Below are 14,677 nucleotides of genomic sequence, written 5' to 3'. Positions count from 1 at the left end.
ATTCAATGAAATATTGAAAAAATTTTTTTTTTTAATTTTTTTTAAACTTTTTTTTTGTATGTTTCATAAAATCATCACTAGATGGTCATACTGATTTAATACCTGATTAGTTATCATCAATATTTAATTCAAGATCATGATATAAAGAAGATATTATAGTATATATATACCTAAGATAGATAATTATTATGTAATTTTTATAATTTATACTATGTATCTAAGAATTATTTCTATAATATTTATTCATCAACTCTTAACTAAGTAGAAGTGTTTACAGTACTTTCTACTAAAATTTTAAATTAAAATTTGTTTTTTTTATCTTTCATAAATATGAAATATTTCAAAAAAAATTAATTTCGTGAAATTTCAGAACCTTACTTATAAATTATAATATTATAGTAATATGTCTAACGATTCTGTTCGTATATTGTAGCAACTATAGCAATACATGTTGTGAAATATTTCGAAGTGTACACAATAAAATGTGTTAAATATTACTTTTATGTATTTTAAATTTTAATCATTAACACAGTGTATATTAATAATAATTATAGTTTTTGCATACAGCTTTTTTAAATACTCGTTAGATATATTTATTTTACATTTTGTATTTAGTTGTCTTTCGAAAGAATGTATCACGTATTTGGACAATTGGACCCTACCCTTAAGCAAATTCTAGTTGCGTCACTGGTCGTGATGGTTGTTAATTTTGCCCGGGTTTCACCTTATAGTTGTTTATACCTGAAATATCCGAGTGTATATAATATTGCACCTAAATACATTTCTCATTACACACTCAAATAGGTACTCATACAGGCTCATGGGTACATAGTATATTTTCAATAAAATGTAGGATTATACTTCAATGGATTTCTGAGTAAGTTCAGGCTACGAATTAGCAGACATCATCTTATTAAATTTGTTCATCATATGATTTATCTGGTATAGCTCAGTAAATGTTATATTATTTCATAACATCTCCCTATTATTTCAGCTTTTCATCATATATCATAATGTATAACATATATTTTTGGTTGCATGTTTCAAAGCAAAATAACCTTCTGAGAATTGTTACGTGTAATAAACAAGCATCGAACGAGTAATTTTACTAATAACTCATAACTTATAAATTATAATAGTACCTATTCAAATATTAGATGAGCTGAGTTTTGTGGCAGGTATGAAATTCAAAATTAATTATATTATCATTTAAAAAATGATAATGATACAACATACAATGATACAAAATAAGGTTTTGTCATAAAATGTTCTCTAATACGACTTATAGTGACTTTAAATATGTAATAAAAAATATATTTTCAGAAACGTTTTGTAATAATACTTTTCTAGTAAATTAATCACCCAGTATAATAACGCTGCAGGAAATAACAATAGGTTCTATGCACTACTCACCGTGTTGGAAGTTATGCAATCGTCCTGCAAGCGGATCTGGTGGTTCTCCCACCGTCTCAGATACTTGGAGCTGAGTATCTTGCTGATAATCGTGTTGGTGTGATTTAGGTGGCACACGGCCACGTCTACCTCGCGGATCATGCGCAACTGCTTGCGCGCCACCTTGGTCAGATCGGCATCGGGCCCGGCGGCGAACGGGTGGTTGGCACACGGCGGCGGGCTGTCGGCCTCGTCAAGCCCGAAGTCGTACACGGAACCAACCCTCTTCAGCCCCGTGGGTGAGTCCGGCCCGTTGCAGCTTTCGTCTGATGAACATTCGTCGCGATCTGTGTGGATATCTGAACTCGACTCATCCACGCTGACCACCGTCGCTCGAGTACGATCTCCGCGACAGCCGACGACACTCATGGTCGCGACGGCGTCGTCGGTGACGTAGACCACGACGGCCGACGACGGGATGGCCACCGCGGCCACGTCCACGTCCCCGTCCGACGTGGCCATGCTTCCAGCGCTGTTCGTACTGCTCGTGCTGTTCGTGCTGTTCGTGCTGTTCGTGCTGCTCGTGCTACACTTCCGTGTCGGAGGATCCGTCCGAAGATCGTCCACGGTCGTTATCTCGCAACTCATATCGCCGCAGAGACGTTCACCATGCACGAAGTACGACCGCCACTGGCTGCAAAAGCATTTTCTCATTTAATTCCTGAAAATATTATATTGAATAAGTACTTATAAATTATAATAACGCGCCTTGTAATACATGTGCAATACGTTTGGACCGCATATTATAGGTAACTATATACTATAGGAACTCCAGTGTTTCACGCTTTCTGTATCGTGAAATATAGTGAATGACAAACACATATTAACGATAAAGTTATAACAACGGATTACTATGTGATTGTGGTGATCATCTGCAGTGATGGTCATTTTTATTGTTAAATTAATATCTATAGATCTGCATTGCTGCAGATTGGTTATGATATGAACCACAATATGTATTCAAAAACGATCGCACTCTTCAAATTAAATTTAACGAGTTCGAGCTAAGTGAATTTTGGATATTTGAAAAAGCGTAACTATACTGTCGATGAGGAGTTACGAGTTTCTCTCACCACATACATATAGGTTATGTTGATGTTAGTCTCAAGTTTCTCATTTAATAATTAACCTTCTTTTATATTAATATTAATACGTCATACTGTCGTAGGAATATTAGGTATTTTTTTTATTTGTCATCTTAACATATCATTGCATGGTAGGTATAACGCCAAGTATAAAATATTTTGTTAGTACGTCGCTGTAAATTCTAATACAAAGGTAATACAATTCTAACACTGTACCACTGTGATACCGTCAACAATATTCAACATAATAATATGTAAATTCCTGTTCGTCTTAAGTAAAAACCAATAGCAGTAACATAATGCGCGTATAATTGGGTGTACCTAATGTATTATAAATATAATATATAGATGATAATATGATATAACATAATATAATGTATATATTACGATCAAAATAATATTTTTTCCTGTACTTCTGTGAATATACAAACTAAATTAACTTTCATGAGTTTACAAGAACTGTTTTATATTGTTATATTAAGTAAATGTTATAGGTGCTTAAAGTATTTAATTTATCATTATTCATTACACCACATACTTAATATACTGCAATTTTTTACCGTAGTATTTTTTAAATGTTAACATTTATTTAATGGTTATTATCTTAATTTTTTTTTAGATTCTGAGTAAGCTGTAGTCAATGTAGTAACTAGTATATGTACCTATTGACATACAAAGATTTTTTTTGTGCCTGTCATCGAATTTTGAATACTAAAAAAAATGGTTCTAATTTTATCTTTGTATTAATTTCTATAGTACGTTTCACAACAAAATATGTCCCTCAGTAGCAACGCACTGAGTGGCGATTTTTACTCAGATCAGGAGATTACGATTTAGACTAGAAAATAAGGAGCACACATAAAATTTACCACCGTATTTACATGCCATTTTTGGAAACCATGTGGAAAAAACGCCACCCAGCGCGTTACTATTGAGGGATACCTTTTAGTTGTACAACGCACTATATAGTAGAAAATTTGATCTACAATTGGTACGTTAGGGGGTCTAAAGTAGGACTTTTCTAAATAACCAGAAAAACTAAAATAAAACCTGCATTCAAGAAAATGTAATCGTTCATAGACAAATCAATTTTCTAGGCATGATTTAATTTTAAAAATATTTTTAGTTTTTGTCAATAACTTATAGACATTTGACATTTTGTCAAAATTTGAAATGTAAAACAACTTTAATCAAAGTTACTAGTTAATTGTTATAATATAGCAAATTACAAATTTCAAAAACAAAAAAGGTACAATTTTTTATAATAATATGTACCTATTGAAGTTCAAATTCTTACGAAATTGAATATTTAATAAATAAAAAATGACGATTTTTCCTCAAAAGATATTTTGTTGCAATTCAAAAAATTTTAATCGCAGAAATTTGAAACTTTCTTCTATTAAGTATCATATTATTTGGTAAAAATTATACATTTACCCATTCTACAGTACTTTGATATTGACTTGAATTTTAAACAATAATATAGAATATAATATTAAATAATTAATAACAAAATATATACGGCAAAAAATATTTTAACCTAACTATAATCCATTTTACTTTATTATTTTTAAAACTAGAGTGATAAAATGTAAAGGTAAAATTATTATCTATTACATCTCAGAGGATTTCATTGATATCATTATTTTTAAATAAGATATATACGATCAAAAAATTTACAGTTTCAAAAAGTTCATAACTTGCTTCTTAATAAAAAAAAAATCGATAACAGCCTCCGAAATGCCCTACATAATAATCTTACCATTCTTACCTTTAAAATCTTTAACAGGTCAATTCACTTTAATTTTCGAATTTACAGAGTAAAATGAATTATTGTTAACGTAAAATGTGTCATGTTGTACATTTGTAAGACGGTGACAATACATGTGCGAGCGTGGAGTCCTCTTAATATAACTTTAAATTTTATACAATTTTAATAAAAATCATAATTTTATTGAAAAAAATAAAAATGTATAAAGTTAAAAATCTGTTAAACGTGTAGTGCATATACTAATTATGTATTATTAGATAGTGTTGCAAATTTGTACATATTATATTATACATAAGTAGCTATGCTATACTAACATTTTTTCCTATCAAACAATTTCAAATAATGTAATAAATTCTTCGTAAAAAACATAAAAATAATACGAAACGACAATTCAATACAAAATATGTATTCTAATCTTATAATATTATGTCTAAAAATAGTAAATATTTATATTTTCTGGGAAACACGTCAGCCATATAAAAATATTACTCATAATATACCTACAATGATCATATTAGGTATTATGTAATACTATTTACATAATATAAAATATTAATAAATATAACATCACAAAATTCGCAATGCGACGAAATACATCGATTTGTGTCATTATAAAATTTCGTTTTACACTTTTACTGCGTATAAACTGCAATCATTATATTTTGTTCTAGATCCTTCAAAAAAAATAAAAATATAAAAAGGTTATATAGCCATATAGGTACCTACCACCATGTCGATAGAAGTACAAAACATCTGTAAACAAGCACAGCATATAATATATATACCTACTATTATCGGACGTTCGCATAAGAACCGTATGGTATACTCGACGGTTCATTTAACCGACAACCAAATAATATAAACCATTTATATTATATGCATACACTTTGATCTCTGAAATTAATTATTGTTTATTATATACTAAGGCGATGAATTAAATAGTTATTTGAAAACGCGAAGAGTCCTAAAAATATCAATTAAAAAACTAATTCTTATCTTATTATAAATACGCGAATGCAAAATGAAAAACCGTTCAAACGTGCGAACGTGCGAACAATTAAGGTTCAAAACCTCATAGATAAGTAAATAGTGATATTTTATCATACAATCAAATACTATATCGTACATAATATTATCATTTGATAGATGACTAGACGCGGGAATTAATTAAATGTAATTTGTTAACTCAATTACCACCGCACGATAAAAAAAAAACTTATAATATTCATAAGAAAGTATTAATATTTATAGTTATAAAGGAACCCCATCAAACTTCAATTACTACAAAAGGTATATTTTCGATATTTTTCAACACGAATTTCTTATTTCTACTGAAACTAGATAACTCTGTGTGATTCACCAAAGTATGCTCACCCCCGTTTATTTATTATTTTCTTTAATTTATTCAAATTCTGATCTGTAGAATTATAAAATGATGATGGATTAATATTAATCTATCAAGTTTTGAATCATCATAGGCCCAAATTTTCTTCCGAACCCACTATCATGGAACTATTCCTTAGTACCCAAAGTTAAATAACTCAAAAAATACTTTTTCAAATTTCTGTTCAAATAGGTATATCAACATTTTCAAAAAATCGTCTGGTTAGCAATTGGTGAATGGGTGATTGTCAGTGATGGGAAAGAACGAGTTCATAATTGTGTGAACTTGATATGAACGAGTTCGATTGTCAAGAAATGAACTTGAACGTGAACTAAGTTCTTATTAATTATGATTTTGAACGTTTTGGTTTCGTTCATTGACAATTTAATTTTCATAGAACAGGCGACAGGATAACGTTTTGAAATTTTTTGTAGCCGATCAGGTTCCTTCTGAAGAATCAAAAGAAATAATTTGTTTTTAATTTTGTTAGGATATTTGTTTTTGCCCTGAAATCACAACGCCGCGTTGTTGATCGCCGATAAGAATAGTTGGTATACCATTTATGGTATATTATTATAATTCTGTTGTAACTTGACATAATACAATAAAATGTTATAAATAACATTCCCAAGACTAACATGTTCATACAAATTATTGTATGCTGTATATTAATAAAAATCGCCGGTTTCGACGCATAGTCGGCAGTCGCACGTATTTCCACGTATTTTTTTTTTTATTTCTAACTTAAGTATTTTTTTATTATATTTTCTTTAGTAACTTTTATAATTTTAGATCATTTTAAAAACTATAAACTACTGAACTAGAATTTGAACTAGTTCATATTTAATGTCTTGAACTTGAACCTGAACTAATTCATTTTTAGAAAGAACTTTCCCATCACTGGTGATTGCCATTTAAAAATGAACCACCACAGGAAACTTCTTAAATGGTATACAAAATCTAAATAATTTGAAATATAATCTTAAGTATAATTAATTGTTCCAAATCTCATAGTTTGATATATTCGAATAAATTCACTATTAAAGAAAAACATTAGAGTGAGCATATGCTTTATGAATCACCGTGCGTACATTACCAAACGAAACAAAGCTCTATCTTAGTAATATCCATCTAGTAAGACATCATCATCGACGATGTTATTGCCTATTCGTATTAAACTACAACACATGAGTATTTCGGGAATTAAATTATATTTTTGCACAGAGACGAAAATATAGCAAAAAAAAATACCTACGATATGGTAAACGGAGCGAGGGGTGTCGTATCATCCCCCCTCTCCCCGCTTCCGCATACTTACGGCACTACAGAACTTTACTTACTAAACAATATTATATTATACATCAATACCATTGCTGGTTTTTTTATGGAAATACAATATAGACATAATATAGTATCACAATATATTATACGCACGATGATTATACCTATACAATATTATCGTATACCTATATTTTATACTGCTATAGGATGTTTGTGAGAATAAAATAAAGTGTGCGCATACACCTGAACGGTAGAACGCGTTCGCGGGCAGTCGTGCGCATGTTGAAAATATACAAATATGTATATACCTACGATAATATAATAATATTACACTGTACCCACCTATATAATATTATGGCCATCGACATTGTGCACATGTAGTATAGATAATATAATAATATGTTACCGCGATCGATGCAGGCGAAAAAAACAATAGAACTGAACCACGCGCGGCGCTATTATACTGCAGCATTATAATATATTTTACTAGGTGAGTTATTATTATTATGATAGCAATATAATAGCTGTCCAATATAGATAACGCGTAGGTACTATATGCAGTCATTCCGTTTCATAAGCACGGATATTATAACGTTATTATTATATTGTAGGTATTATACGATAAAAAATTATAATATTATTATTATTCGCGGCGCAACAGAGTCGGACTGCAGCAGCTTTAACACGCACACCGTCGACCGCGTGACGATGAAAATAATATAAATTATAACGTTATAAATGTTGATAATAATATAATACAGGGGTAGTATTCGCGGCAACCGGTATACTATAAAATATTAAAAAAATAAAAATAATTGCCAAATGTACCAAATATAGCTGGCATTATTACACTGCGCACCGCGGACACGAGTCGCACTGAAACGTAAAACTGCACCGTACGACATAGAACGTACAACAAAATATTGTAATATTATTATAATTGCGTTCAGTCGAGTCTATTTCGTTCACAGTGGCTGCAGTGTGACGTAGGTAGGTAAACGTTCAAACGCAATAGCTACGGAATACTGTTGCTCATCGTTATAATATATTATATATTGTACTTACGTATATGTTGTGTTCGCCACATAATCGTTAATAATTATTTTATAGTTAGATATTATAATATTGTCAGTGCCAATTAAGGGGGCTCGTGTAAGAAATTGAAATTTAGGGAATTTTTTTTTTAAAACTTTAACAATTACCTATTATGTCGTTACTTAAGGTCTATCAAAATTTGTACATGATTATGCATCTATATGAACGGGTAAAATGTAATATGTTTGCACCTTTTAATTATAATTATTTTTAACATCCATGTATGTATGTTATATTATTGATTAGTAAATCAAAACCGTACAATAAAAAGAGTTAAAAACCATGATAAATATAAAAAAAGTGGTGTAGTGGGTGTCGCTCTGCTGTACAAAAGGTCACTAGCTAGTGAGTCATTGAAATGGATGGGGCTACATTTGAATAATATCATTGTATAAGAAAAACGATTCTAAGCGAAGATAGACAGTTTGTCAAGATTTGAACTTTAAATGCTTATAAAAAAAAATTGTGCCAATGTATTTTTAGTATTTTTCAACTGCTATTGTAACAATATATCAGGAGTTTTGTATAATTATATAAAATGTTCACGCATTTTTACACAACAAATACAATTTTATTGACAATTATGGAAATAAAAACTATAAAAAATTGAAAACTGACAATGTTCATAAACAGCTCAGAAAAAAATCAAAATATTTTAAAATGTTATGGTGTATATAAAATTGCAATATAAACATTCAGTCAAAATGTCATGTATCTACAGTCATTTGTTTTAGAGTAACACCAAATTCCAAAAGTTAAAAGTAAAAATTCCCGTTTTTCCTTAATTTTTCTTTTGCTTTTCACAGCGCTTTTGAAAACTACTGTACATTTTTACTTTTCACCCCCCAAAGTACCAACTAGATTCACTTTCCTATCAGAAAAGATATTTTCGAAGAAAATTCAAGCACTTTTACTGTCCTAAAAGGTGATGACAGACACAAAAAAAAAATTAATAAATAAAAATAAAAAAACACACATCATTGTAAAATCAATAAATTCATCGATCCGCTCAGAATCTAAAATGTAAAATACTGCAGATAACAATTATTTGTAAGCAATAAACTTAAAAAAAAAGAAAGTAACTGGTAACAGCTCTGTTGAACTGTGCGAGGTCACCATAATGGTTGTGTTCTTAGAATTTAAATAATATTATATTCAAATTCTTATGAATATTTAAAAAAAATAATTTGCTAATTTTCGTGGTTTTGCAGAATTTAGTGAAAACTATAACTTATATAACATTTATAAAAAACTGATATTGTGAAAAACTACCCGTTTTTCGTTGTTTTTGTTTTTGTTTTTGTTTTTCCTGATTATACCTATTGTAAATTACTGAGAATTTTCAATTTTGACCATTAACTAGATCCAATTTTCTTTCAGAAACCACCCTCATAGTTAACATCGAAGCATTTTGCTATTATATATAGGTAGACATAAAACTGCACCGTTCAGTTTCCAAAATAATCTTGTATAGATTTGCTCTATTTTGTAATTTATTTTTATATAACTTGTTTTAGATGAATAAATTGTTTTTGTTTTTAATTTTGAGTTATATGGCAAAATTGTTTATAATGGTATCAGTGATAATATATTAGTTATGAATCGTATATTTAATAAAGATGCATGGATTCTTTCAATATTGAAAATAGTAATACATATTTGTTAGTTATATTTGTGATGTCGTATTTTACGTAGTATATAATTTTTAACAAGCTTTAACTTTGAGATTATTTCACAGGAAATAAATAGGAATACCTTAGTTATCTAATCTTAGTTATAAACTTATAAATATATAACTTGTAAAATTACAATATAAAATGTGTAGACCTTGGCTTAAGATGTGTTCAACTAAACTTTGAAGTATAATTTGTATCAGAAAATCACGTTTTAAATTTTACAACACGAAGTCTTAGTTCTTATAGTTCCTATATAGTTTCATAAAACGTACCTGGTGTTTAAATTCAGAAAAAAGGTACACGGTTTTAAAATTATTAATAAGTAACTAATAAGATCATAAGATTTTTTAATTACTAATTCGTATTAAATAGTATTAATAAACTAAATTTCTCATAAATATAGATTGCGTGTCTTTACAAAACGCTCTTTGAGCTTTTGTAATGACTAATGATTAATGACTTATGTGGTATCTATATAGTTACTTAGAAAATTAAAATTGTCTTCAGTTACTGCGTTAACCGACTACCACTGTATTCACTATCGACATCGTCAAAGTGCTTGCACTTATTGTAAATAGATTACGCTTTTGAAGAAGTATATTAAATTATTTTTGCCACATTGTACGTGTATTCCAAATATAGAATTAGCATTCATTGTCCATAAATACATCACTTTTTCCGAAAACTTTAAATTTTTGAATAAGCATTGGTTAACACTCTAAAAACGTACATGCTATGACCAAGATAACGACTTAAATATCAAGAATCTTAGTTTTCAGCGCGTCCGCCGTACGTTTATTTTATATTTCGGACGACTATAGTATAGAGCACGTGAGTTAATCCTAACACCAATTTAAAATAACAACGTATTACACATAGAGAGTAAATTTAACATGAACAACCAATCAGAATCTAAATTAGATTATATGAACCATATAAGTCATAACATTAATTAGAAATATCATACTTTTAAAGGAAACTAAAAATTTTTTTAGTGTCCAACGAACACCAAAATTGTTGAGTCCCCAAAATTACTAAAAACATAAGTCTCTTGAACAAGCAGTCCCCTCTTAAGTGCGTATGACTTATATACGGACCCCCGCATGACCAGCAGAGTGTGCCAGCTAAGCGTTTCTTTTCGAACGAGTGGGTGACGGACCTTATAGATTTACATGATCCCGAAAACATCCCTCACTTCGATCTCTCTCGATCACTTTAACTCTCTCTCACGCGTACGCGCACGAGAGTTGGCCCGCGACGTGGTAATAAAATTGGACGACGGCCGTTAGCGAAAAATAATTCACATAACATATTGTACATTTATACATACGGCATTGTTCCGTCACTCCCACCCCGCCGCCGGAGCCGGGTCTAAACATCTGTTTTGGCGAGAGCCCAATGTCCCTTCTGAGACTGTCCGAAAAAGAATTACGGAAATACATCTACCCACCTACTTATTATATAAATACCGTTTTATGCCTAATCAAAAAAAACCAAAGACAATAATATTATTACAATGGCATCTTGCGTGGTACGCATAGTATATACGCGAATGTCGTACCTACTCCAAGTACGGATTTGACTCGATAGACGACACGGGCCTATAAAACAATCGCGTTAAAAATGCATTAAATAATGGTTTTGGTTTAGTAAAAAAAAAAATGATATACCTATAATGGAGTTTTATGGATATCAATATAAAACATAAATTATGTAATTCTCATTTTAGATTATGAACGGTGCGATAAATGTATTGATTTTACAATAATGTGTGTATTTATTTTTGTGTCTTCATCAACTTTTGAGGTGGTAAAAATGCTTAGGTTTTCAACTTTGAGGGATGTTTCTGAGAGGAAATTGATCTAGTTGGTACTTTCAGTGGTAAATATTTCCAAGTTTTCTAAGTAACCGGAAAAAAAGAAAACAAAGACTGAGTAAAAACGAGAAATTTTACGCAAAATGTTTGACAAAACATGTTTTAACTTGCGTCTTTTATTCATGGTATAATTTTCAAAATATTTTTAGTCTCTCGAGTTTTTATAGACGTTTAACATTTAACATTTTTAGATTCTGAGCGAGGAAGCTAGTGGTTTTACAATGATGTTTATTTTTTTTTTATCTTGTAAACAAAATTCCTACCTGAAGGAGTGCTAAAATTTTAATGTATAGTATTTTATCTTTTAGAAAATTGGATCAAAATGGTACTTTACACGGGTCATTTTTCGATTTTATCAATAGTTATTTAACGCCACAGGAAAAACCACCGAAAAATTACGAAAAACATCAAAAAACGGGATTTTATTTTCTAACGCTTCTTTTATCACCATGGAAACGAATAAAATTTAAAAATTACCTAATTCCTACAGGTATATTATATACAATTAATGGTTATTTATTAATACATATTTATGATTCATACATTTTCTTTCGTCCACTCAGTATCGTTTTTTATCGAATGCAATCATAGCAATCAAATCGAATTCTGCAATAATACATTATCCTGTCCGAGGACCAAAAGGCCGATGGACAAACTTCCACCACCACTGACATCCAACTCCACCCCGCTACGGCGCTACACTTACCCGCTTTTTTAGTATGTTTTCTATAAATGTCAATAAAAAAAAATTTGCTCGTAGAAAAACCTTGAAATCAAAACCAATACAAGGTTTTCATAAATTATTCATGCATACCAATTAAAAAGTATCAAAAATACAAAGTCACATAACATTCATATTTAAGTTTTGAAAATGTAATACAAAATTCCTCTTAAGTTGTAATTAGTGGAATTAAAAAATTAAGTTGAGCGTGATTCCACATATGTTTTTTATGAGCATTAAAAATTTAACGAAAATCTAACGTGGAAAATTTAATTTCTTCGCTCAAAATTGATTTTCATATTGAATTTAAATTTAATATCTTACTTTTTTATCATCATTACTATATTTTTATGTCATTCACATGTCACACGCATATCCCCTATACAACCAGTCACTGAAATCTATACCATGGTCCTTACAAGACATACACGTTTGGTAACATCTTATATTCATAAATTATTATAACCTCCATGCGTGACGCTTAAAATAAATAAAACCAAATCGTTTCTTTCATGAAATGTTGTTTTCATAGAATATGGTCCAGTTGTTGCATAGATCCCTGCATTACTTTTGCCGTGATCGATGAATGCAAAGGCATGACAAAAATAGTATGTGCGGCTCGTGCGGGAAGGTAATTTCAGTCTTGGGCGAAATGCGGCCCTCGCTTGCGGTTCGCGCCTCACGCGTCGCCCGCGAAGTAAATAGCTCACTTCCCGCCCTTGCCACACAATATACTATAATATAATATTATACTGTTGTACACTTATAATATACGTTCCACATTATGATTTTCTATCGGCAAATCGTCAATAACTACGTAATAATATAACAATCCCATAGTATTCTTAATTAAAACCCTAATAGAGACATACCTAATAGTTAATACCTACTAATTATTTCTTAAAATTCGTCTATACACTTCATGAATTCTGTGTTTGATTTTTATGTGTACAATAAGTTAGATCAGCTATAATAATATGTATAGTCTTCATTAACTAACACGTAAGTTATGGTCCATGAATCAATGAACTAAGTAACCACTAGCCAGATATTATGTATAATATGAACTGCAATATTCATGAATAATTACGTTTTTCGTCCTTATTTCCTTTTACATCTATAGAGTAGTATCGATTCATTTCCATTACTTTAGTCTTTAATAGTATTTAAATTAATAAACATTTAAATGGTTACCGGTACCTATTATTCCCGAATCAAAATTCCCGAACGAACTTTTTCCCGAATGGTATTTTTTCCAAAAGTCCGTATACCCTAAACCTTTTACAACTCTTACAACGATTACAACGATGTGGTGATATTGGTGTAAAATACAAATCAGTTAAATGTTCATCTAACGACGGTAAAGTTCGATAAAGACAAGATACCCTTACTTTTTCATAAATACTATCTTTATCGCCGCACACGTCACCCGCGAGCCGCGACTGAAATAGCTCACTTCCCACCATTGCCACACAATTGGCCACATTAAATTCACACATGGACACCTTATAACAAAGACTAATCCATAGTTATGCTCAACGTGCAACACAAACAAATTCATTAGGCACACCATCGTCTACTGCCCAAACTTCACAGAAGCCAGAAATTAATTTAACATTCTGGACAATTTAAATGAAGCAATTTGTCAGTTTCCAAACCCCACAACATACATTTGTATCTTAAAAAATTAAAATGTGCAGTGTTATATAATGTACAAATGTAAATATTTATGTAAGCTAATAACCTTTGTAGTTATGTAGTTGATGCTTAAAATTAAAGAAAGAAAAAACCTTATAGAACTTTTAAACACTTCTTTTACCCTTCTACTATAAAATGTATAAATAAATAATAATATATAATATTATGTGATTCCTGTAAATACGTGACCAGAAAAGTTCATGAAAAAGTATAGCGCGTATTTAGTTTATGATAGCCAGCAGAGTATAGAAGACAAGACTCAAGTTGATCACTTGTTGATTGTTTTTAATCAATACCATGGCGTATAAAATGCGTGCTATCATTTTAAAATTATGTAGGAGTTATTATCGAAGACTGGTCTTACATAAAAAAAATATAAAATAAATATAATGATACAGTACATATTTATCTACAACCTACAGGTATTTTGATATCCATTATCCGTGTTTAGGATCCCCGTGTCATTAAATGCTATCCAGTCGATCTAACACCAAGGGATTGTCTATATTTATAATAGGTTATCGATAATGCAATATTATACTATCAATTATGAATTATGATGATGATAATAATTATAATAATAACACGTCATGTGATTTATAGCCATATAGGATCATATTTTTCGCCTAGCAGAATAG

The 14,677-nt window shown here is 30.2% G+C and overlaps 2 protein-coding genes across 9 annotated transcripts in view; one reads left to right on the top strand and one right to left on the bottom strand.

Moving 5' to 3' along the window:
* The window catches only part of LOC100166674 (UDP-glucuronosyltransferase 2B37), a 40,326-nt gene that overhangs the window by 2,843 nt on the left and 22,806 nt on the right, over positions 1-14,677 (top strand). The gene's annotated exons all lie outside the window — the stretch shown is intronic.
* Positions 1-14,677, bottom strand: part of LOC100159959 (C-Maf-inducing protein) — a 46,472-nt gene that overhangs the window by 17,265 nt on the left and 14,530 nt on the right. Inside the window, exons 1-2 of one of the 7 annotated variants that reach the window (XM_016801475.2) lie at positions 7,802-8,252; positions 1,414-2,086 (exon numbers count right to left, since the gene is read on the bottom strand). In XM_016801475.2, the coding sequence (XP_016656964.1) occupies positions 1,414-2,086; positions 7,802-7,878 (750 nt within the window). In that variant the 5' untranslated portion in view covers positions 7,879-8,252. The other 6 variants (XM_016801474.2, XM_008181201.3, XM_016801476.2 and 3 more) reach the window with 6 other exon arrangements.

This window comes from Acyrthosiphon pisum, chromosome A2 (assembly GCF_005508785.2).
Source record: "Acyrthosiphon pisum isolate AL4f chromosome A2, pea_aphid_22Mar2018_4r6ur, whole genome shotgun sequence".
In the NCBI taxonomy this organism is placed as follows: Eukaryota; Metazoa; Arthropoda; class Insecta; order Hemiptera; family Aphididae; genus Acyrthosiphon; species Acyrthosiphon pisum.
Note: the sequence above shows the minus strand (reverse complement) of the source record. Positions and strands in the feature narration are given on the sequence as shown.